Source organism: Schistocerca gregaria, chromosome 5, assembly GCF_023897955.1.
Source record: "Schistocerca gregaria isolate iqSchGreg1 chromosome 5, iqSchGreg1.2, whole genome shotgun sequence".
Classification (NCBI taxonomy): Eukaryota; Metazoa; Arthropoda; class Insecta; order Orthoptera; family Acrididae; genus Schistocerca; species Schistocerca gregaria.
The window spans coordinates 485,293,086-485,317,803 of NC_064924.1; the positions used below are offsets into that span (position 1 = coordinate 485,293,086).

Consider the following 24,718-nt stretch of genomic DNA (forward strand, 5'->3'; position numbering starts at 1 on the left):
ACGTGCCCGTCGACCTGGGACCGGACCGCAGCGACGCACGGATGCACGCCAAGACCGTAGGATCCTACGCAGTGCCGCAGGGGACCGCACCGCCACTTCCCCGGAAATTAGGGACACTGTTGCTCCTGGGGTATCGGCAAGGACCATTCGCAACCGTCTCCATGAAGCTGGGCTACGGTCCCGCACACCGTTAGGCCGTCTTCCGCTCACGCCGCAACATCGTGCAGCCTGCCTCCAGTGGTGTCGCAACAGGCGTGAATGGAGGGACGAATGGAGATGTGTCGTCTTCAGCGATGAGAGTCGCTTCTGCCTTGGTGCCAATGATGGTCGTATGTGTGTTTGGCGCCGTGCAGGTGAGCGCCACAATCGGGACTGCATATGACCGAGGCACACAGGGCCAACACCCGGCATCATGGTGTGGGGAGCGATCTCCTACACTGGCCGTACACCTCTGGTGATCGTCGAGGGGACACTGAATAGTGCACGGTACATCCAAACCGTCATCGAACCCATCGTTCTACCATTCCTAGACTGGCAAGGGAACTTGATATTCCAACAGGACAATGCACGTCCGCATGTATCCCGTGCCACCCAACGTGCTCTAGAAGGTGTAAGTCAACTACCCTGGCCAGCAAGATCTCCGGATCTGTCCCCCATTGAGCATGTTTGGGACTGGATGAAGCGTCGTCTCATGCGGTCTGCACGTCCAGCACGAACGCTGGTCCAACTGAGGCACCAGGTGGAAATGGAATGGCAAGCCGTTCCACAGGACTACATCCAGCATCTCTACTATCGTCTCCATGGGAGAATAGCAGCGTGCATTGCTGCGAAAGGTGGATATACACTGTACTAGTGCCGACATTGTGCATGCTCTGTTGCCTGTGGTTCTGTCAGTGTTATCATGTGATGTATCTGACCCCAGGAATGTGTCAATAAAGTTTCCCCTTCCAGGGACAATGAATTCACGGTGTTCTTATTTCAATTTCCAGGAGTGTATTTAATAATTAATAAAGTAATTATTTATTTTAGTGACTAATAAAGTAGCATGTCATTTGAATATGGTGCAACCTACGTAAATTCTAAGAGAACCATTGAAACAGGCCATGTTTATTTATAATTAAATATTTAATGAGGGTTCTCTCATTTAAAGTGATGAGCACATGTGAACAAAATACGTGTTTTGTTGTTTATTAGTGAGCCAGTAAATTAAGAATGGTCCATGAGGTCAGAAAATGACCAGTGAGAATCTCATTTCCTCAAATGATTCATTTTATGGCTGATATGATTTGTGTAAAATATCATTAGGTCATTTCATGTACTTGTTCATTGATGGCTAGTTTCTTTTTTATGTGCTTCATTCTCTGATTTTGCGTATCATTAGTTTTTAAGATAATATGGTGTATTGTTGAGCAATGAACTGTCTCCACAAGCATATTTCTTTTATATCCTGGATATTTATTCTAAAAGCTGTTGTTTTCCAGAATGTTACAACAATTTCTTATAAGCATCAGCAGATGTAAATTACATTGACAGCAACTAATTTGCAACACTTGTGATGTGCTAATTACAGTGCAGACAGCACTTGAGAATTCACTGTGGAGAATCATATAAACGTGTCAGATATATTTCTGTGGATGACACTCACCAATGTTGATAGCAGTCTGGAATTTTTGTCACTCAGTATAAACTAATGCATTCCACATTATTGTCTTGCCTAGCAGAAACCATAAATTTAAAAGGTGCTTATTTGGCAAATATTTGAAATGTCAAAGTTAAACATATATAATCTAGCGAAAAAAGGTCATTATTATATTTACAAAGTAGATTCAAACGAAGAACAGATGCGAGAACAAACATTTATAAGTCAAATTTGCTTCTGAGGTAACTGGGTCCTTGTTAAAAATACAGAGAGCATTTGAAAAGCCACACACAAAGTATTCTGCACTTGTACAAGTTTGGTTATTACATTTTTGGCAATCAGAAGACGCCAGAAGAGTAATATACAGAATACAAAAGAAGAAATTTATGTTTTAGACCTCTTTCTTTTGGCTGGTTTTTCAATAGCTTTTATACAAATATATTTACAGTTTGTCTATGAGTATATTCCCATTACATATTTTTTTACAATATTTTGACAATGTTAAAGTATAGAACCCATAAAGTGTAGCTCCATGCTTTAGCAATGAGGGTTACTAAGACATTTACTACTTTTGGATTCTTGAGAGTGACAGAAAAAATATGTTTTGACTGTATTTAGTTCTATGAACACGCATGACAGTTCTTAAAATATGCTGAAGATCATCAGTACACTTTATCTTTACCACTCTAAAACTGAACATTCTTCCAAATATTTTTCCATTGTCTTATAAAGATGTGTACGGGCTTGGAAGAGGTCATTCCTTTCATCTGCATAGCTCTGCAATGAGGTAGTGACATAAAAGTGATCAGTCAGTCAATTATCATGATTAATTATAGTCTGAATACTAAAATTAATCTCTTCAGAATAAGCGCTTACCATTTGCCTGAAAAGAATATTTTTACTCTGAAGGTTTTTAGCAAGCAGCATAGAATGTTGATAGTTAACATTGTCATCCATTGTTCCATGAATTAAAAAGAATTTTTTGTTCCTTATGTTCTCAGTATCGTTTAGAACATCTGATGTAACGTAGTTCTCAAGATTATCTTCTACTGTAGGAAGGCCCATATACCGTTCTGTGTACATGGCATCTGGACAACATAAACGTATTTATTAGACTAATCAAATGATGTTACTAATAAACACTAAATTTAGTTATTCATATCAGAACTTAAAAACATACGGTAGTGCAGCCAACTAGTTATGGGTGAAACAGCAATGCCGCACTTGAATATGTTCCCTTTATCTTTTGCCATGATTTGTGATGTCACATAACCGCCATAATTCCAGCCCCATACAGCAATTTTAGAACTCTCAATGAAGTTCAATATATCCAAAAGTCTCCTAGAAACAATTAAGTTTGTATGTTTCTCAATATAGCAGTTCATTTTGGCATCAGTAAAAGTAAAATGAATGAAGGATTCACATTTTTTATGGCTTAACTTAAGGAATATCTTTGCTATAAACACATTATACCTTAAATATTAATTTACAGACAACAAGTTAAGTAATAAAAACTGAAAAATCCAGGATCGAATGTAACAATATTGCAAAAAGGGTAGTTGCTACTCACCATATAGTGAAGATGCTGAACCACTGATAAGCACAACAAAAAAGTGATGGAAAGTGAGCTTTCAGCCAACAAGGCCTTTGTTGAAAACAGAAACACACATACTCATGCAAATGCAACACACACACACATGACCACAGTCTCTGGCAGCTCGAGCCAGTAGAGAAAACTGTATTACTTATAGATAAAACAGGAGACAGGAGACTGATGTGATCTAAAAACAAATGGGTGGTGTACAGTTCTCATCCTGGCAGTTTCTTCACTACAACAAGAGAAGCACTTTAAAAAGTTTTAAGGGAGAAAGACTTAAAAAAGTTTTACATGAAAGCACGGTAGCATATCTTGCATGTATAAACATTTTCTGAAATTATCTACTGACATTGGAATCTACAAACATCAAAAAAAGTTTTGCATCACCCCAGTTCTCAGAACTACTGAAGATAGACATTGACTGAGGATATTGTATCATAGACAAAGTCTCTTTGACTATTCAGAGATGTCACTAAACCCACCCCAAGATGCAAACAACCATGTATGAACAGTGCCTATTAGATAGAGGGCATCCAAAGCCAATAAGTTCCAGTCATTCCACCAGGAAGGAGGTACACGGCTCATGTTGTCTGTAGTTAAACCATGCCTAGATGGTCAATACCTTGGTTGAATCATGTCCGCATTGTTACTTTGTGCCAGGAAGGACTCTCAACAAGGGAAATGTCCAGGTGTCTGGGAGTGAACCAAAGCGATGTTGTTTGTTCATGGAGATGATACAGAGAGACAGGAACTGTCGATGACATGGCTCACTCAGGCCATCCAAGGGCTACTACTGCAGTGGGTGACCACTACGTATGGATTATGGGTTGGAGGAACCCTGACAGCAATGTCACCATGTTGAATAATGCTTTTCGTGCAGTCACAGGATGTCATGTTATGTGCTCAATACGCTGCATGATGCTCAACTCCACTCCTGACGACCGTGGCGCGGTCCATCTTTACAACCACAGCACCATGCAGCACGATACAGATGGGCCCAACAAAATGCCGAAAGGACCTCTCAGGACTGGCATCATCTTCTCTTCTCCGATGAGTGTCACATATGCCTTCCAGATAATTGTCAGAGAGGTATTTGGAGGCAACCTGATCAGGCTGAATGAGTTAGACACACTGTCTAGCAAGTGCAGCAAGTTGGAGGTTCTCTGCTGTTTTGGAGTGGTGTTATGTGGGGCCGACATATATATGCTGCTGGTGGTCATGGAAGGCGCCGTAACAGCTGTACAATATGTGAATGCCACTCTCCGACCGGTAGTGCAACCATATAGGCACCATATTGGCGAGGCATTTGTCTTCATGTGTGACAATTCATGCCCCCATCACACACATCTTGTGAATGACTTCTTTTAGGGTAATGAAATCGATCAACTAGAGTGGTCAGCATGTTCTCCAGACATGAACCCTATCAAACTTGCTTGGGACAGATTGTAAAAGGGCTGTTTATGGATGACGAGACCCACCAACCACTCTGAGGGATCTATGCCGAATTGCAGTTGAGGAGTGGGACAATCTGGACCAACACTGTCTTGATGAACTTGTGGATAGTATGCCATGACAAATACAGGCATGCATCAATGCAAGAGGATGTGTTACTGGGTCTTAGAGGTACTGGTGTGTACAGCAATCTGGACCACCATCTCTGAAGGTCTTGCTGTATGGTGGTACAACATGCATTGTTGGTTTTCATGAGAAATAAAAAGTGCGGAAATGATGTTTATGTTCATCTTTATTCTGATTTTCTCTACAGGTTCCAGAGCTCTTGGAACTGAGGTGATGCAAATTTTTTTTTTTTATGTGCGTATGTCAACATCAGGGGAAGCGATGCATCAGTGCAGTGAAGTTATTGATGTAACAACATTAGCCTTTTTGTTGTCGAGCTCAGTTCTGAAGCATTGTTATAATGAGAAATCAATTTTATGTGAAATTAAGAAGATAAATATGCAGTACTTTTACCTTGTAACATGAATTTGATCTTCAACTTCAAACTGACCAAGATTTCTATAAACTTCATGCATTATCCTGTCACCTTTGCAGCCTGATCCCCTTCCTTCAATAACAGCATATACAACACTCCTGTTTACTGTTAAATATGTTCGCCAGTCCACCTCATATTTATCTGTTATGTCACAGGAAGATGGTGCACTGAACCTGCAAATTAGATTTTCAGCACGTTACATAATATTATGATAAATATTTTATTATTACAATAATACTAGAATGCTTCAGAGCTAGTTGAAATGGAATTTCTTCTCACTCACCAAAGCAATAGAAGATTTGGCATTGCTTGCAAGAATGTAAAGAGACTGAAAAACATATATATCAAACTTTGAGAATCTTATTTTCCAGAAACAGGAGTATGGCAGAATGGAGAAAAATAGTGTAAACAGATGGCAAAAGTTACACTGATTTGTATGGTAAGAGCAACTTTTAAGTTTCAGGAATGATCTTATATGTAAACAAATACAAACTGTAAGACTCAGATTTCGGCTACTCAGTATCATGAATAAACAATCACTAGGACAGAAATTTGGCCAACAAACAAGAATAAATGCATGGAAGAAGCACTGAAGCACAATTTGAAATTAATTGAATGAGGTATTCCAATGCCAAATATACAATGCATATGTACTTGGTATTCATTCATTCACACATCATGTCCTATAAATCTCATCATGAAGGAGAGAAGTCAGGATGTGGAATTCATCACGTTATACATTAACAGGTGGAAGCAGCTAGCACAGCATATTTCTGTAAAGTATACTAACAACACATTATGACTAGTATTAACTATCTCATACTGATTAATTGGGGGAATTTCTTCAGAATTACTTTATGTGTGTTCTTCTATAACAAGAGAAAACCAGCTACGTACTTTTAACCACTGTCCCTCTTCTTCAGTTACTAAGCTGCTGTTTTTATCTGATACTGTACTTCAGACAAATCATTTATGTAACTTTACACAGACCACTCTCATCTGTCTATGTAAGGGAACAGAAATCATGATCTGTTTAATTTAAATATTAGAAGTAAATGGAATATATGTCCAAGAGCCCACGTATTCTGACAACTATGAGAGGCATTCAATAAGTTATGCAACACTTTTTTTCTTGGGAAATTTAAGTTGGAAAAACAAAAAAAAATGTGGCATTTGTTTTGGTACATCATGGAATATTTACACTTCAGCCTCTATAGTTTAATGAAGTTTGAATAGGTGGCAACGATATACATAGCCTTCAAAATGGTGTCTGTAATGTAGGTGCATTCCAAGCAGAATGCTGTCATTGAGTTTCCATTTGGCAGAAAACCAGACTACTGCAGATATTTGTAGGTCATTGCACAATGTCTATGGAGACCTAGCAGTGAACAAAATCATGGTGAGTCATTGTGTGAGGTGTCTGTCATCATCGCACACAGCTGTGAATCCTGCAATGTTAGAACATGTGGACACTCTTGTTCGAGGTGACTGATGACTCACAATCGATCAAACACCTTGCTGCACAATTGGACATCTCTGTTGATAGCGCCGACATACTTGTTCATCACCAATTAGGGTGGATTCCTTGCCACCATAAAGAGCAATGAAGGACCATCTGTGTGGAATGTTCTGTGTGTTACGAGGCTGACCATGACAATTTCTTGTTGAACATCATCACAGACAGTGAAACAAGGGTTCATCGCTTTATAAAGAAAACAACAATCCATGGAGTGGCGTCACACGACCTCTCCTCTGAAGAAAAAGTTCAAAGACACATCTTCAGCTGGAAAAGTCATACTGATTGTCTTCTGGAACTCTGAAGATGTTATTCTCTTTGGTATTCTCCCTCACAATGCAACAATCAACTCTGAAGTGTGCTGCGCTAATCTCAGGAAATTCAAGAAGTGACTTCAGCACGTTCATTGTTACAAAAATGCAAACAAACTTCTCTTTCTCTGTGACAATGCAAGCCCTCACACATGTCTGTGCACCTGAGAGGAAATCACGAAACTTGACTGAACTGTTTCTCCCTATCCACCCTACAGCCCAGACCAAGCACCTTCCTACTTCCATCTGTTTGGCCTAATGGAGGATGCACTTCACAGGAAGCAGTACATAGATAATGGGGAGGTTATTGATGCAGTGAGATTTTCCTCTGGTGTCAACCAGCAGAGTGGGATCATGGGGGCATACAGGCCCTCCCAGCAACATGGCATAAGGCAGGTCATATTGAATGGAGATTACGTTGAAAAATAGGATTTTGCAGCTAAGAGAGTAGGGACTTATAGTGTACTGGAGTCCTGAATAAAAACAACCTACTTTCAAAAATAAAATGTGTTGCATTACTTACTGAATGCCACTCAAGAGTGTTGTAGGTGTAGTAAGAGCACTGACGTAACAAGCTACACAAAAACAAACAATAAAATGTTTCATCAAATGATTTATCCAAAATTAAGAAAGAAAAGATAGTGGGGAAAATTTTACATGACTTTGAATGATGATCAAAATCATATACAGTAAATGAGGTGCCAACTAAAAATGCCATTCTCTTTCTTGATTTTTGAAGGGATATCTATTGAAAAACTTTGGATTGAAGAATTGGTAAAGCTCTTTTTACACCTTTAGGCATGGGTGATAGAAATATGTCAGGGTCACACACCGGTGAACTGCACAGTCTACTACTCACTTGACAAATATCCTCTAGTGCTCTTTAAAGTTCTAAGATTCTGAGTCAAACCTCAAATTTTAAGTTCTCAATCAGCATCTCATTTGCTGTACATGGTTTGAAGTACATTTAAAGACATGTCAAATGAGATTTTCACTCTGCAGCAGAGTGTGCATATATATGAAACTTCCTGGCAGATTAAAATGATGTGACGGACCACGACTTGAACTCGGGACCTTTGCCTTTCGTGGGAAAGTGCTCTACCATCTGAGCTACCCAAGCGCAACTCACAACCCATCCTCACAGCTTCAATTCTGCCAGTACCTCATCTCCTACCTTCCAAACTTCACAGAAGCTCTTCTGTGAACCTTGCAGAACCAGCACTCCTGGAAGAAAGGATATAGCGGAGACATGGCTTAGCCACAGCCTGTGGGATGTTTCCAGAATGAGGTTCGCAGAAGAGCTTCTGTGAAGTTTTGAAGGAGGGAGATGAGGTACTGGCAGAAATGAAGCTGTGAGGACAGGTCAATGAGTCGTGTTTGGGTAGCTCAGATGGTAGAGCACCTGCCCGCGAAAGGCATAGGTTCCGAGTTCGAGTCTCGATCTGGCACACAGTTTTATTCTGCAAGGAAGTTTCATATCAAATGTTTCTCTTATCTGTTTCTTCTTGGTTCTAGACAAATCATTTCACAATAAATAAGACCAAACTTTTTTTTTTTTTGGAAAAAAAGAGTTTTAGTTAAGTTTTGTTCAGAAAGCATGATCTTTTTGACTTCTCATCTGTTTTTATAGTGTATCCTATTCTCAAAATGTCCTGAATTTAGTATCTGATTCAAGGAAATCCATTTTGACAGTTAAATATCACACTAAAATAATTTATTATGCACAAAACAACTGGGCCTTGGTGAGATGAACTTTTTGACATCTCATTTGCCTTCCCAGCATGCTCAGTTCTCAAAATGTCTTAAATTTAATACTTGATTCAAAGGAACCTTTTTGACAGTTAAACATCACATCCATGGGACTTTTTATGTGCAAAGCAGCAAGGCCTTCACGAAATAAACGTTTCGATACTTCATTTACACAGGTAGTAACAGCTGCTCATGAAATATTTCAATTTTCCTTCAAATAAATAATTAACTTTTTTTATTGCCCAAATTATTTTCAAGCAAATAACCCCTTTTTATCAGAACTATTCCTCACAACGGTCAATTTGAAGTCACATTTGTCCATTCCTCCTCTTCGTTTGGCTATGGAAATTCGAACAAAAACCCATTGAGTAATTTATAATCAGGCTTACCATATGCCCAGGATTAACCTGGGCAATCCTGGTTTCTTTGTACTAACCAGGGTAGTGTACAGGGTTGCAAAAATATCCAGGGACTGAGATTCTGATGACAGGAAAGGAGTTTTATAAAAAATGTAAACCTATATGTTCAATATTGCATTTTTAAGCGTTCTCTTATGGTTGTACCTCTCTTGCCAAAGATGAAACAAGCACTGATGTTGCAGGAGAAGAGTGGCTATGGGTTCCACCACTGCTTTATACTTAGTCATTTGGCAGCACAATAGGGGCAACATGTTTAGGTTTTTTTAATTATTTTAACTCTATTCCTTGTTTGTCTCATCAATCAGCAATAGGCATAAGAAAGTGTGTGTTTAACGTAAACTTACAAAAGAAATATAACTTTTTGAAATTATGTAATAACAATAACAAAGAACATGTTTGCTGCACACCATGTACCAGTACATAAAGGAAATGGTGATACTAAAGGCCATGTGGAAGCAGCTAAACATAGTAGTACTATTAATGCTGCTGCTTCACCAAAGTTCTATAAACCCAAAGATGGGGTTAATGTGATCTGGAGTGTGCCACTAAAGATTTTCACAGCAAACTGCTAGATATGAACACCATTTCTGAAAAAAAAGTCTTGTCTAGAACAAAATTGTAGCTGAATAAATACAGTTAATGTTTCACTAAACTGTTTTAACTAATTTCAAAAATGTGTCCTGTGTCAGATCCAAAATAATGTGGTAACATGTCCCTGGTTGGATTGAAAAATAATGGTAAACCTACGTATTGAGGGAGTATGGTTTCCACTCTACTCAGATATTTGACAAACAAAACAGGGCAACAGATTATCTCATTCACAAGGAAAATAATTAGTGCATGACATCTCCCAAGTAGGAAGGTGCACTTCCTTACATTCTGTGCAAAAATGCATAGCTTTCAAATCACTGCAACTGTACGATTACCACCTATTCTGGGAAATGGACAGTGTTTATTATTGTGTTAGCTCTGGTGCTTGTTTTCTGCACCCAGCCGTGTTCATTCATGTACAAACTAAGTCACAAAACTTTTTCATCCTGAATGTGCTTTGCTAGATTAAAGATATTTGAAATCTATTTTCCCATTAATAAACAGTCATAAATAGCTTTTAAAATAATGATCAGTGGTTTTTTGTAGTCATATTAACCATCAATTTAAGACATCAACATTGATTTTCAAATAAAATTTTATATACAGAATGAATCAGAAGTCATATCCTATATGACAAAGTCTACATTGGTGATTCAAAAGTCTCGGCCTGTAGGACAAAGTCATTTTCAGGGAAATGACAGGAGCAGTCATTCAAAGCAAAGAAATGTTATAAACATGGCCTCTACAATGATGTTAAATGAATCTCTTCTACTGTAAACTCTTTGCTTTTCATATTCTGGGAGGAAGTAATGTGGACCAAAAGAAGAAAAAAAATTTCTAATTAACATGGGCTCTAGAATGCATACCTTAAGAGCTATGAGCAATTGTTCAAGAGATGTATTTCATAGCAGTGAGGATGAGTAATGAATACATCATAGCTCCTAAGGTCTGCATTTTAGAGCCCACATTTACTCAACGTTTTTGCTTCAAATGGTCATTCCTGTTATATTCCAGGAAACAATTTTGTTCTACAGGCCAAAATTATTGAATCACTAATATAGACTTTGTCATATGGGACATTACTTCTGATTCACTCTGTATGTCATGAGACCTATGAAAGAGTTAATATTACTAGCACACACAAAAAAGAATAAATAAATGATCCTAAGAAACAGTTTTTGTCTATACAAATTCAGTGATATAACTGTTTTGTAGCTCTCATGACAAATTATTGAATACAAATGCATTTACTATTTGGATTTTCTCTTTGATTAGCAGTGAGCTGAATACTATGGAACCCAGAATTTCATGCCACTCACAATGGTAACACTGGCATTAAGTGGGAAACAGGGCATTGTCTTTCAGTCAATATGAATGAAGTGGCATGGAATCAATTTTTTGATACATAATGTTTCTGGAAGCTATGTCAAAGTTAATTTGAAATATGTTGCTTGTGAAAAAATGTATATTTGATTTAAAATTCAGGAGAATACTGCTTCTGCTGCTGAGTCCCAGTGAGCTGCAAATCATCCAACATAGGCCTCTGTACTGTACACAGTGCATGCACTGCCCATCACAGCTGCTGTCCTCCAAGCCTGGGCATGTGGTGCCGCCCTTAGTAGAACACTGGCGGCAGTGATATACCGCACTGAGCCAATTGTCAAACTCTCAGACTGGCCGGACTGAAGAACATTCTGTTTTGATGCGAGATAGTACAGGGTTCCATGTGCTGCTGAGAGGAAACCCATTGGCCTCTTTTAATCAAATTATCCACCAACCTATTTCAATTGCCTCTATATAAACACTGTCTCAAAAATTTTAAAGTGTTGGTAACTAATGCAGTTTCATCAGATTTCTTTTCATACCATGACCCTCATTTAAACAATGTTATGCTACCACCGATTTTTCCAGCTGTTACAGCCTGATATGACGGCGAAAATCCACACATGCACCTAACATGAACTGTGAAAACTGAATGGCTGAAGTAAGCCTTCCCACAATGACATGGAATTTTGTGTATACCAGACTTCCGAAGCCTCAAATCATCTTTCACAGAGCTAAGTAGTGCCCTAATTTTGGAAGGTGGACAGAACACACTCTTAATGTTAAAATGCCTTAAAATTCTTCGAATCTTAGACGATATGCCCCCGGCATAAGTAATTAAGACCGCCAATCTATGCACCTCCAGTGATGGTCCAAACTCCATAGCCCAATGAATCTGCTTCTCTGAGTATCCATTTTCCTTAAAAACAGCCATCAAATGTGCAAGTACTTGGGTTAAACTATCAGCATCAGAAATGGCATATGTTCTTTGTACCACGGTCCTAAGGGCTCCACTGCATTGGTACGTTGGACCACAACTCTTAGCATGCAGGTACCGATCACTGCACATCAGCTTTCAGTGAACACCATGTCCCAGATTACTATCTGGTATTTTGTAAACCATAATGTCGAAGAATGGAAGCATCCTGTCACTTTCAACCTCCATAGTAAGTTTAATGTCAGTCATCATCTTTCCCTCCTTCAAGTTTGCAGTTTTGTTTATGTGCCTATTGACAATCCGGCACTCAAACTATTTGAAGAGTTGCTCTTTGCACTCCTTAAATTATTACATGTGCTTGTAATCAGAGATGGCACATAGATATATTGCAGCAGTTAGAAGAACCACAGTTTCCAGAAATGTGCAAAATAATGTGTATGCAAAGTAATTTTGCACTCATATCTACTACTTTTGATCCATTTTGATGATACTAACTGATTTTTCATTGGTACAAACCATTGTAGACCTAAAAATTATTTATGAATTAAAATGATTTGACAGGACAAATGTTTGACTAACACTAAATTGCAAACAAAATTTGACTTACATTACAAATAAATCTGATCTATGAACACTTTTGTTCCACTGCTCTTTACTAATTGTCCACAAATCAGCATCTCCTTCCCCCTTCCCAAAGTACAGGGTAGTTAGAATTAAACTTTCACTACTTGAAAGAGGCCCTATGAAAAATAAGTGGCTGCAGGATACTGAAACTTTTTGGAAACATTTTTAAGGACACACAGAAGAGAAACAACAAATAAACCATTACAAGAAACACATTTTAATTTCCACATGAGAGGGTAACATCAGCTAATTGTGCACCATGTTTACATTCCAGGTTACAAATTTGCTCAATGTGATGAACATCTGCATCCATGACAGCCTGAAACCGCAGCAGAGATTGCTCTACTGCTACCCAAAACATCTCAGGTGGAATGCTGGATCATGGAATGTTCAGACGTCATGATACAGATTATGTACTGCTTGAAGATCACACATTCTGTCCAGCATTCTCAACCATGGCAACAGTAACTTTTTCAACAATTCATGGTGTAATTGGCTGTCAGCCTCTTGCAGGAACAGTTTCCAGATTGCCATTTAATTCAAACTTCTGAAGCATATTCTTCAAACCAGGGGACCTCTCCATATTCCTTTAATGTATCAATACTCATGAAGAGCAGCAGCACTATTGCTGTTGTTTTTATAAAATAAGTTTATGAGTAAGGCCCTGCTCACCTATGTGGACTGTCTGCAACTGTAATGTTCACTGATGCTTGTGTTTCAGCCCTATGTCACTTTATTGAGGCTAACAGCAAGTCCTGACATAACATTAACACTACTAACAAGCAAATCCTGCAGCACAAAGTCTGGATGTCATTTCTATAAAGTTGGGTATACAGCAAATCTTGCAGCACAAAGTCTGGATGTCATTTCTATAAAGTTGGGTATCCAGATAAATAGTTTTCTGCCTACCTGACTCAAATAGTGAACGTATAACTATAACAAACCAGCATTTTACTAATGTGAGTGATAAAGAGTGGAACATGTTGGTTCGAAAATGAGACACCAGAAATGTCAGTCATATGGTGGCAAACTAATAAAGTAGGCCTACAGGAGATGAGATCTGAATTCTTGATTATGTTAATGATTAGCTATATGACTTTCAAAACAATGAGTAACGTATAATTTACTTGAAGGCCTTTTGCAGTTGCCAACAATATTTCCTTCTTTTTCTTTCTCTCTATGTTATTTGAAAAACAATACAATTTCAATAAGTGGAAAATGCCATTATACTTTGACAGTGCTGTCACAATGAATTCACCACATTGTTTCAAGAAGTATAGTAACTGCACTTCTCTTGAATGTAGTTCTTTTCAATTATTTTATTTCACATATGTGACGAGTACTCTAAACTGGGACAGAAAGTGGTGCTTGACCTTCCAGTTGAGTCTTTCATTCATTTCACATGGTTCTACTCAAATTTTAAGTTGGTATGTTTCTCTCCATGAATGCCGTGCTCTCAGTTGGAAGAGCAGTGCCTGTAAAAGACAGGTGCCTAAGTTTGTGTCCCAACCCAACAACCAGTGTTAATTTGTCACAAACATGTAAAAATAAGTAGTAATATCTTTTCTCATAATTGTTTGGTCTTCTAATTATTTCTAAATGTCCTATTTGGCTTAAATTATTTATCAGTTAATGTATTTTCAATTATTTTTAATAACAGTTAATTTAACACAAAATATACTCACACATCTACAACCAAAGGGTACTTCATTTTGCTTATATCCCAGGTTGGAGGTAACCACAACCTGACCTGTGCTTTGTAATCCTCTGGGACATCAACTTGCAGATTCATAGTTGCTGGGAGAAGAGTAAGACTTAAACGTTCTTTCAGCTCTTTATTTTCTTCCCACACCATTAATCTCTTCTGCTCCTAATACAAGGGAAAAGGAAACAACACACTTATTACCAATCTATGTTTAAAAACAACCATATGAGAAGGCAACAATTATGATAACTCACAACTTAAACTGCTGACAAGTAAACTTCTGATTTAGTTGGGGAATTCATTTTATCTTCATAATGATGTCTAAGAAGACAGCTGGACAATATGTTAATTAAGTGCAGTTCACCTGTCAATGGAAAGCAATGCACTGATATACCGATTGGCTTTTTTGAGTCAGCAGCCATCTGACTGGTTTGATGCAGCTTGACACAAATTACTCTCTGGAGCCAACCTCTTCACCTCAGAGTAGCATTAACACCTTACTTTTCAATTAATTGTTCAGTGTTCTCAAATCTGTGCCTACCTCTTGAGCTCCCTCAGGTAATATGGAATATGTTCCCTGATTTCTTAACACACATCCTATCATCCTGTCCCTTCTTATTGTTGGTGTTTTAATATTATATTTTCTTTTCTTCATTAATTCTGTGGAGACTCTCTTCATTTCTAATCTTATCAATCACTTAATTTTCAAAAACCATCTGAAATGCCACATCCCAGATGCTTCACTTCTCTTCTTTCCCAGTTTTTCCACAGTTCATGATTCACTACTGTACAATGCTGTGCTCCAAATGTACATTCTCAAAAATTTCTTAATCATATTGAGGCCTTTGCCTGATTACAGCAGATTTCTTTTGACCACAAATGCCCTATTTGCTTCTGCCAGTCTGCTTTTTATGTCCTCCTTGCTTTGTGTATCATGTGTTATTTTGCTTCCAAAGTAGCAAAATTCTTTAATGTCATCAGCTTCATGGTCAACAATTTTGATGTTAGGTTTCTCATAATTTTCATTTCTGATACTGCTCATTGCTTTAGACTTTCTTCAATTTACTCTCAGTTCATACTCTGAACTCATTGCCCTGTTCATTTCTTTCAGTAGGTCCTGTACTTGCTCTCTTTCAGTCAGGACAGCAGTGCCATCAGTGAATCTTACCACAGATACTGATACATATGGGCCATCCAGCATCACTACCAGCAATGCTTCTCATACCAGAATCATGCAAGTGGCCCAACCCAGTGAAGCTACAAGAGTCACATCAGAAGACAACAGATAGAATATCATGCAAGCTCACCAGGCTGGCAGGCAGCAGCATGGGCACCACAAGACATCACTAGCCTGCAGACCTGCCTGATTCCAAGAGTCACTTGGCCACAAATAGATTCAGCTACATGCTGGTATCACTTAGGTGTTTGTACTGGCACCATACCTCTCCAGGGCAGTCCTTCCCTTTGAATTCTCTGGGACATGTTGTGATCACAGCAGTGGTCCACCAATTAGAGCTCTCAGTAAGGAAAACATCAGAACCACTGACATCGTGCTACAGCCAGTCACTGCCACCAGTGGAGCTATCACTGATTTCCTCAAGCAGTGGCAAAAAGTGGCCTCCCACCAAAGGTTGCTAAAGGATTCTGGTATTGGCCATCACCACCATCTTACATTGTAACTGTTCTCCTACAAGTGAACTATGACACTGACTTTATCTGTTACTGGGGCCATATGCCCATTTATGAACTTTTGTAAATTCAGTGATCACCACACACCACTACAAACAGTTCTTGTAATTAATGTGTGCCAGGAAGGAGCTTTTGTTCCTGTACTTATTAATAAAATTGTTCTACACTGGTTATGTGGGCTGTGTTTTTAATATGCCTAAACCATTACAGGACACATCAGATACCCTTTCACTTGAGTTTGAATCTCATTCCTGAACCTTTCTTCTATTTCCATCATTTCTTCTTTGACAGCCTTTTTAATCCAAGACCTTTGCTTTTCATCTTCCAGTCTTATTGTTTCTCTTTGTTCTTGCACATACTGTGTATTACCCGTTTATCTTTATATCTTATTCCTATTTTTCCTCATGATTTTGAATATCTTACACCATTTTACACTGTTAAATGCTTTTTTTGGGCTGACAAAGCCTATGAATGTGACTTGATTTTTCCTAAGTCTTGTTTCCATTTCAAGAACAATGTCAGAATGGTCTCTCTGATGTCTCTGCATTACTAAAGCCAATCTGATCATCATCTAACAGATTCTCAATTTTATTTTCCATTTTTTCTGTTATTACTTTTTTAAGCAACTTGCATACATGAACTTACTGTGCAATAGTTCATGCATGTATCTACCCTTGCTGTCTTTTGGAATTGTGTGGATGATATTTTGAAGGTCTGGTGATATGTCTTCAGTTTCATAGATTCTACACACCAATGTGAATAGTCATTTGGGTGCCACTTCTTCCAATGATTTTAGAAATTCCGAAGGAATGTTATCTTTCCTTTTTATGATATTTGACCTCAATTCTTCCAAAGCTCTGTTAAATTCTCTGTAAATTCTAAAACTGGATTCCCAATGTTTCCAGTATCAACTCCCATTTCTTCTTCTATCACTGCAGTGATCCTATACATCTTTCATATTGACTTCCATTTATTCTTCTAACACTTCGTGAGGCCAGTTCTCTGCTCCATGGGGGCTCTTGATGTACTCTTTCCACCTATCCACTCTGTCCTCTGCATTCAGAAGTGCACTTCTCATTGCATCTCTTACTGTTGCCACCCTTGCCTTTAATTTCACCAAAGGTTGTTTTGATTTTTTAATGGTAAATTGGTTCATCAAACGACTATTTATTTTTCAGTTTCTTTACATCTTTCTTGGAGCCAATTTGGCAATTGATTTCCTGCATCTTCTATTTATTTCTTACCCACATGACTTACATTGCTCTGTTCCTGTATTGCCTGAACCTTTCTGTACTTCCCTATTTTGTTTATCAGTTGATGTATTTCTTCTGTAACTCCAGGTTTCTTCTCAGGTACTTTCCTTGCACTATGTTTGTCTGTCTGTATTCTGTGACTGCTGTTTTCAGATAGGTCCATTCCTCTTGAAATGAACTGCCTACTTTGGTATTCATTATTACAATATCCACAGCCTTGGAACACTTCCAATGCATCTCATAGTACTTCATCAATCCCTCCTTTTTTTTGCATTGATTCTTCTGGATGTGTGTCTTAAACTTCAGTCTACTCTTTTTCATTACTAAACTATGATATAAGTCCATATTTGCTCCATGGTATGCCTTACAATCTGATATGTAGCTTCAGAATATCTGTCATACCACAGTACTGCATAAAATGTAACTTGTAAAAATGAGGCTGAGTGTCTCCAGATTGTAAAACAGCAGTACACACAGACAGAAAACACATACACAACTAAATACACAGAATTTGTAATAAATCTTTCCATTCCTACTGCTACCATGGCAGTACAACATTTCTCTTAATTCTACAGCTTTCCTTACTTGGGTGTGAAATCATGGATTGCGTAAGACAAGAATTGGCTTGATTTTCTAAACAAACAAATTTTGTAATTTTTTCATAACTGCTCATTGGATTTTAGAAAGTGAAATGCAGTTAAATTTGTTGCTCTGATCTTTGGTACTAGCAGTAGAGATACCAAGTTCCATTTGAAAGATCAAAGTTGATACCTATGCCTCTGCAATTAATAGAACTATGAGAAGAGGCTGTATGCCATTTAGTGAGGAGTTTCTTATAATTCATCTGAACCAAAAATAGAATCTTCATGTCTTAAATAGTTCCATAAATATTTAAAGTGAACAGCATAGCTGAATCACAAATTATACCAACCAGATCAATAATTTCTTATTCTGATCTTCTTCCAAATTTGATACCTTAATATTTTGAGCAGAAGATACCATGATTACAACTTTTTGTATATCTTTTACTTTTATGCTGTAAAAATACCCAGCGATCACTGAAAATTTCTTACTAGGAAGAGAGAGATGGGAGAGAGGAGAGGAGAAAGTTGGAGGTGAAAGCTCCCTTTTCTGTATTCTGTTTTTACTTTTATGTGAACTGCACCCTTCTACCTCTTCTTCCACTTGATGCTGCTGACAATATCAGACATTCTTCAGATTGGAAAAAATAAGTGTGCTCACCTTATCAATATCACTGACTTCAAAAGGGAACTGATTTACTTGGACACTTAGAAATGACAACTTTTTTCAGTATTTTTATACCCATTTGCAAGATCACTTGTAATAAGTTTGTTTCCTGAGATTACATATTATAATGAAAATACGTTGTCTTCTATGATTACAAATTATATTACTGCAATTTGGAAAACCATATATTTACCTACAATACTACATAACAAAGGTTATCATTCATTGAAGGAAAAAATCAGGAAAATATTTCATAATATTTACCTTATTGTATATGTAAGTTTCTGGAACCTCAGGCCCTAGAGTTTGAAGAATGTAGTATGAATGATTTTTACTGAATATTGCGTTATGATATCGAGAACTGAGATTACATGTGAGACACTGCACAGAATAATAAGGGAAATTTGGCTTGTCTGATACACTGTGCAAGTGAAGTACTGCTGAATTTCCAGGTAAAGTTGCCAAGAAATATCTGAAACATACCAAAATATTATAAACAAATAATAATATCATAATTAAAACTGGATGATTCTTAACTAGCAACTAAAGAAGAAATGTGGGAGACATATTCAGATAGGTAGTACATATAGATCAATCCATAAGCTAAAATACGTGTGTGTGTGTGTGTGTGTGTGTGTGTGTGTGTGTGTGTGTGAGAGAGAGAGAGAGAAAGAGAGAGAGAGAGAGAGAGAGAGAGAGAGAGAGAGAGAGAAGGAAGGACACAAAATGCCATCAGATGACCACAGGAAAATATTCCATAAATTTGCTATATATCTTCACAAAAACTGGATGCTATGTAGATGTGTGTGTTGAACAATCCAAAATATAAATCAGCCTTTCACTGCAAAAATGATAATGTGAATTGATAATGTGATTATAATAGCAAAAGCAAGCAATGTTAGTTGAACAAGAAAAATTAAGAATGAAATCAACACTTGTCTCTAATTTCACACAATTATTACCATACACAGCACCATAAAGATACAGTACCTGTATGATGGGTCAAGAGAAAATGAAAGTAGAAATGAATAAGAATCTTGTGGTACAAATGGCAGACAACTTCAAATAAAAAAATGGAAACTCTGGGTTGGAATATCAACAACATAGGAAAAGATAGATTGCTGCTTACCATAAAGACACGTTAAGTTACAGATAGGCACAATTAAAAGACACTTATACATAAGCTTTTGGCCACAGCCTTTGTCAAAAAAAGAAAGTGAAACATACTTCATTTACTGACATAGTTTGAATAAATGATGCACCTGCAACTTAATTTGCCTTCTTTATGGTAAGTGGCAGTGTATCTTTTCCTGCATTGTTGAGATGTTACAAAACTTTGCACGGCTTGTTAACAAGATACCAATCAGAGCTGTGTAAAATTTTGTATAATGTTCCAAGAGCTCCATACCAAACAAACAAAAAAAAATTAACAGTTTGCTTGTTGAACACAAGTGTTCCAAATTAAATTTGGTACAGCAGAAGCAAAATTTAAACCAATAGCAACAGGATGCAATAACACTAGCAGCACATTAGTTCTCACTAATATTATAGGAAATAATGGCAACAGAAACTCCAGCAATACTGTAGAAGCAGTACTACTGACCATATATGAACAATAAATTGAAGCAGTTAAACAATGGAAAGTCCAGGATGGAATAAAAACACTCTGGACATGATAGATTGTTACTCACCACACTGAGGAGGCACTGAGATGCAAAGAGACAGAATGAAGAAGACTGCTAAAATATATAACTATTCAGACAAAGTCTTTCTTCTGAACAGCAGAAAGACAATGTCCAAAAGTTTATATATTTTAGCAGTCTTTTTTCGACGTGCTTGTCTGCGACTCGTTACTCCTCTGCATAGTGAGTAGCAACAATATATCATTTCCATACTGTTGTTAAACCAAAGTACTTGGTAGTTACAGCAAGGATAACATCACCTGAAAGTGCAGTCAATCAAGAAGATTAATAGAAATAACAAAACAATAATTCAGACTCGAAGATGATCTACATGAACTATCTCTGCTTTATTTAGACAGTTCAAGAGAATCACTGAAATGCCCAAAAAACTCCAGAGGGATATGATACAAGAAAAGCAGTGCATTTTGTGAAAGGCCTTACTCTCAAAATTCTTCTAGGCCACATCCCATTATGGCCCAAGAAAGATATTAATATTACTTCCTCGAACATTCATCTTGCATAATGCTTATTGTGATAAAATTAGATCAACCAGGTTCAAACAGTTGGATTGTGACAATCTAATTTCCTATGTATCATCTGTGAATGGAACAAAAAAGAGAGAAGAGGGAAATTGTAGACATACACTATGTGCCTTTGACCACATATTTTAGTGGCCTGCAAAGATGAAAATAATTTAAATGTTAATGTAGGTAATTTTTATAATCAGACTGTCTCATTCAGGAGCCAGGAGCCACCAAGGTCAGAGTAATTTAGTTGCCTCAGTCTGTTTGGGATATTTGTAAATTGCAGTGGTATGAGTATTTACAGTCATAATGTTGAGGAATGAGCATATGTACTAAGTTCTTACAAGTGAACATGTAATTGCAGTACTCAGACAGATATATGTTTAAGGCACAAAGATGAGGAATGATTAACAATTGGTAGTGGATGGGGGACACAAGGCATTATTTATCTGCAACTGAAGATGAGAACCCAAGGCTCGAAATGCATCATGCATTGAAATAAAATCATGATAATGACTGTTGGTGGTTGTTTTTTATCTTAATTATTTATTGTACCACTTATTAAGTTTTTTTCTGTTCCATATGTGGATGGTATAAAGATGAATTACAGCTGCTTTATGAGCTATTATTAGTTTAATTTTATCTTCACCGTGTTGTGCGAGTAAAAAGATTGATTAATCAAGTGTGATCAGCCAAGAACCTTTTTGTAGGCACTGACTATCTTTGCTAATTATTGTCTGATTTCTGTTATGTTGGCTTCATGTATTCTGCCTGTGATAAAATAAAATGGTTCTACTACATTTGAAATTAGTGTACATCTTGTATGTAGTTGATTATCTCTCTACATAACTGGTGACTTGAAGAAGAACTAGTTTTATAGTAGACAGGTTATTTTCTGCAGTTTGCACCATTATGATTTCATCATAGAGGATGGAGTAACCTGTTGTGCACTCACAGTAATGAATTCCAGCATCTCTACCAGGAAATCAAGATTTTGGGGCCCTCCTCACCTGCATAATGACCAAGGGATGTAGTGACATGCGCCAGTATGATGTTGGGCAATATGCTGCTGACCACGCTGAGTGGTCACATTACCATTACCATACCTTTTATGTAAGAATGTATTTCATGCATCCCGACAATGACAGGATGGGACATGAAGCCTAATGTGGCAGTTCTGTTACTTTCATCTGTGTTGCAATCACAGTCTGGAGCAACAGATTTTCTGCTACCTCAGTTGCTGCGAACATATCTCCAACATCCAATACCCCCAAGCTCCACACTGTTCACACCCATGTCCTGCTATGTTCTGATTTCATGTCAGCCCTCCTATAACCTCCAAACACGACCTTTTCTGATTTTGCAGTATGGGGATCTCACTTTTGATATACATGGGCATGCTGAAAGATAATCCCTCCAATTTTTTTGCGCAAAATTTCATTATGATTGTTAAATAAAAAAATTACTAAAATTCTACATCTTTCTTCTTTCTGTCTAAATATCTGCAGTCCTCTGCTGCTGGAAAGCTCCGAATTGTAGTGCGTAACATGATGGTATGTAACATAACTATATTGGTGCAAGAGAGACAGCATGCTACAACCAAGTTTTGAATTCAAGGAGTTAATTTATGCATAGAACACCCTAACCTTCAGCATGACAATGCCTGAGCACATACAAGTGCTGCAACATTTGCAACAATCCAATGCTATGGATTCACTGTCATCAATCATCATTCACACAGTCCCGACTTGACCCTGTCCAATTTTCATCTATTTCCGAAACTTAAAGAATACCTTTGAGAAATTAACTTTGATAGTAATAAAGCAGATTTCCAAAACTTAAAGAATACCTTTGAGAAATTAACTTCGATAGTAATGAAGCAGTGTAAGCAGTGGTAAGGCTGTAGCTCTGTCACAGAAGGCAGACATTTTACAGTGGAGATATTAATAAATTGGTCTCTTGTTGGGAAAATGTCTTCATTGCCAGGGTGATTACATTGAAAAATAAATATGTAGATATTATCCCGCATACACAATTCAGAAAAGCTGGCGTTGGTGGTGAGGACCCAGATGTCACAAGCTGTGAAGCAGTCATTGAAATGATGAACATTGTCTTGGGCTTCATGCTCAGCAACAAGGTGGTTCAGCTGTTCCTTAGCCACACTTCGTTGGTGGCCATTCATGTGGACAGACAGCTTGTTCATTGTCATGCTGATGTACAATGTTGCACAGTGGTTACAGCTTAGCTTGTAGGTCACATGGTTGATTTCACAGGTAACCCTGCCTTTGATGGGACAGATGATGGTTGTGGCTAGACTGGAGTAGGTTGTGGTGGAAGGATGTATTGGAAAGGCTTGCATCTAGGTCTATTACAGGGATACAAGCCTTGCGGCAAGGGATTGGGAGCAGGGTGTGTAGGAATGGATGAGGATGTTGTGTAGGTTTGGTGGGTGGTGGAATACTGCTGTGGGAAGGATGTGGTGGACAGTGGTTAGGTAGGAAATTCCTCATTTCAGGGCACGAATATGATTCAGTTGCTCCAGTCCTGTGTGGTACTGAGTCACTAAGGAATGCTCCTTTGTGGCCAGATGGTGGGAATTTTGGGAGGTGGTGGGTGGCTGGAGAGATAATGCGTGGAGATATGTTTTTGTACAAGATTGGGAGGGTAAATACAGTCTGTGAAGGCCTCAAAATATACTGATGGTCTCACTGAGGCCTTCACAGACATAGCTGTAAATCCATTCACATGGTCTACAAGCTAAGCTGCAACAACTGTGCTATATTCTACATGGGCATGACAACCAACAAGCTGTCATTCCGCATTAATGGCCGTTGACAAATTGTGGCCAAGAAACAGCTGGGCCACCCTGTTGCTGAGCATGCCACCCAGCACTATGTCCTTCATTTCAATGAGTGCTCCACAGCCTGTGACATCTGGATCCTTCCCAACAACACCAGATTTTCTGAATTGTGCAGGTGGGACCTCTCCCTGAAATATATCCTTTCCCATAACCCTCCTGATCCTAACCTCCATTAGTTATTGTTCTTACCCATCTAGCCCCTTCACATGTTCCCATTCCAGCACTGCACAGCTCTCTATTTCACCAATGCACCCTCAGCCTTTTTACTTCTTTCTTTTTCACAACTCACACATTTACTCACAGAAAATTTTTTTTCATGACTTGACTGAGAAGGGAATTACAAAATATGTCAGGGAAGGGAGAAAATACTTTCATGACAGTGTGCGACATGCCTAGCATGGTAAAGATCATGATTGTCTTGGTGTAAATGGAGAGCTGGAAATTGACTGTAAGTAGCCTGTGTGTTCACTCAGGGCACTGACTACCTTCATTCCTAATTTCTTCCAAATCCATCTAGACATTTCAGTGTGAAGGAGTAACAAACATACTAAGTTGATGAAGAAAGAAAATAACCAATTTCTAGTTTAGTGAAATGTTAATTTTATAATATTTGCACATGCAACAATCTCATTGCTCTCATATGTGTGTTTGTTAACAAGGACTATGCTTGTGTATCACAATCAACTCCAGCTTCACTAAAAGCCTACAACATTCTGCATGTAAAGGCATGATGTGTCTCTGTTGTACAGCACTTAAATGAAATTGTCATGAGACTTCAGGAGCCTCAGAAGCTGTAAGATATGTGTGATGCTTGGTGGATAAAATGCAATGGGCTTTTGTGGATGTATGGATTAAACACTTTGAGGGTCATATAAGCATTGTATTCATTACATTGAATCCTATTATGCAGGACATATTAAATAATAAAAGCATATAATACAGAGTATATAGCTTTTCTTAAGGATAAATATTGTTCCACATTGTTGTTGTTGTCTTCAGTCCTGAGACTGGTTTGATGCAGCTCTCCATGCTACTCTATCCTGTGCAAGCTTCTTCAT

At 37.9% G+C, this 24,718-nt stretch overlaps 1 protein-coding gene across 1 annotated transcript in view; it reads right to left on the reverse strand.

Annotated features, from left to right (window-relative positions):
• Positions 1 to 2,001: 2,001 nt before the first annotated feature.
• LOC126272123 (venom dipeptidyl peptidase 4-like) overlaps positions 2,002 to 24,718 on the reverse strand; it is a 298,015-nt gene continuing 275,298 nt past the window's right edge. Inside the window, exons 11-16 of the mRNA XM_049974723.1 lie at positions 18,859 to 19,066; positions 14,385 to 14,569; positions 5,208 to 5,402; positions 2,820 to 2,980; positions 2,516 to 2,727; positions 2,002 to 2,416 (exon numbers count right to left, since the gene is read on the reverse strand). Coding sequence (XP_049830680.1) covers positions 2,318 to 2,416; positions 2,516 to 2,727; positions 2,820 to 2,980; positions 5,208 to 5,402; positions 14,385 to 14,569; positions 18,859 to 19,066 — 1,060 coding nt within the window. The 3' untranslated portion in view covers positions 2,002 to 2,317. The remainder of the gene's footprint in view (positions 2,417 to 2,515; positions 2,728 to 2,819; positions 2,981 to 5,207; positions 5,403 to 14,384; positions 14,570 to 18,858; positions 19,067 to 24,718) is intronic.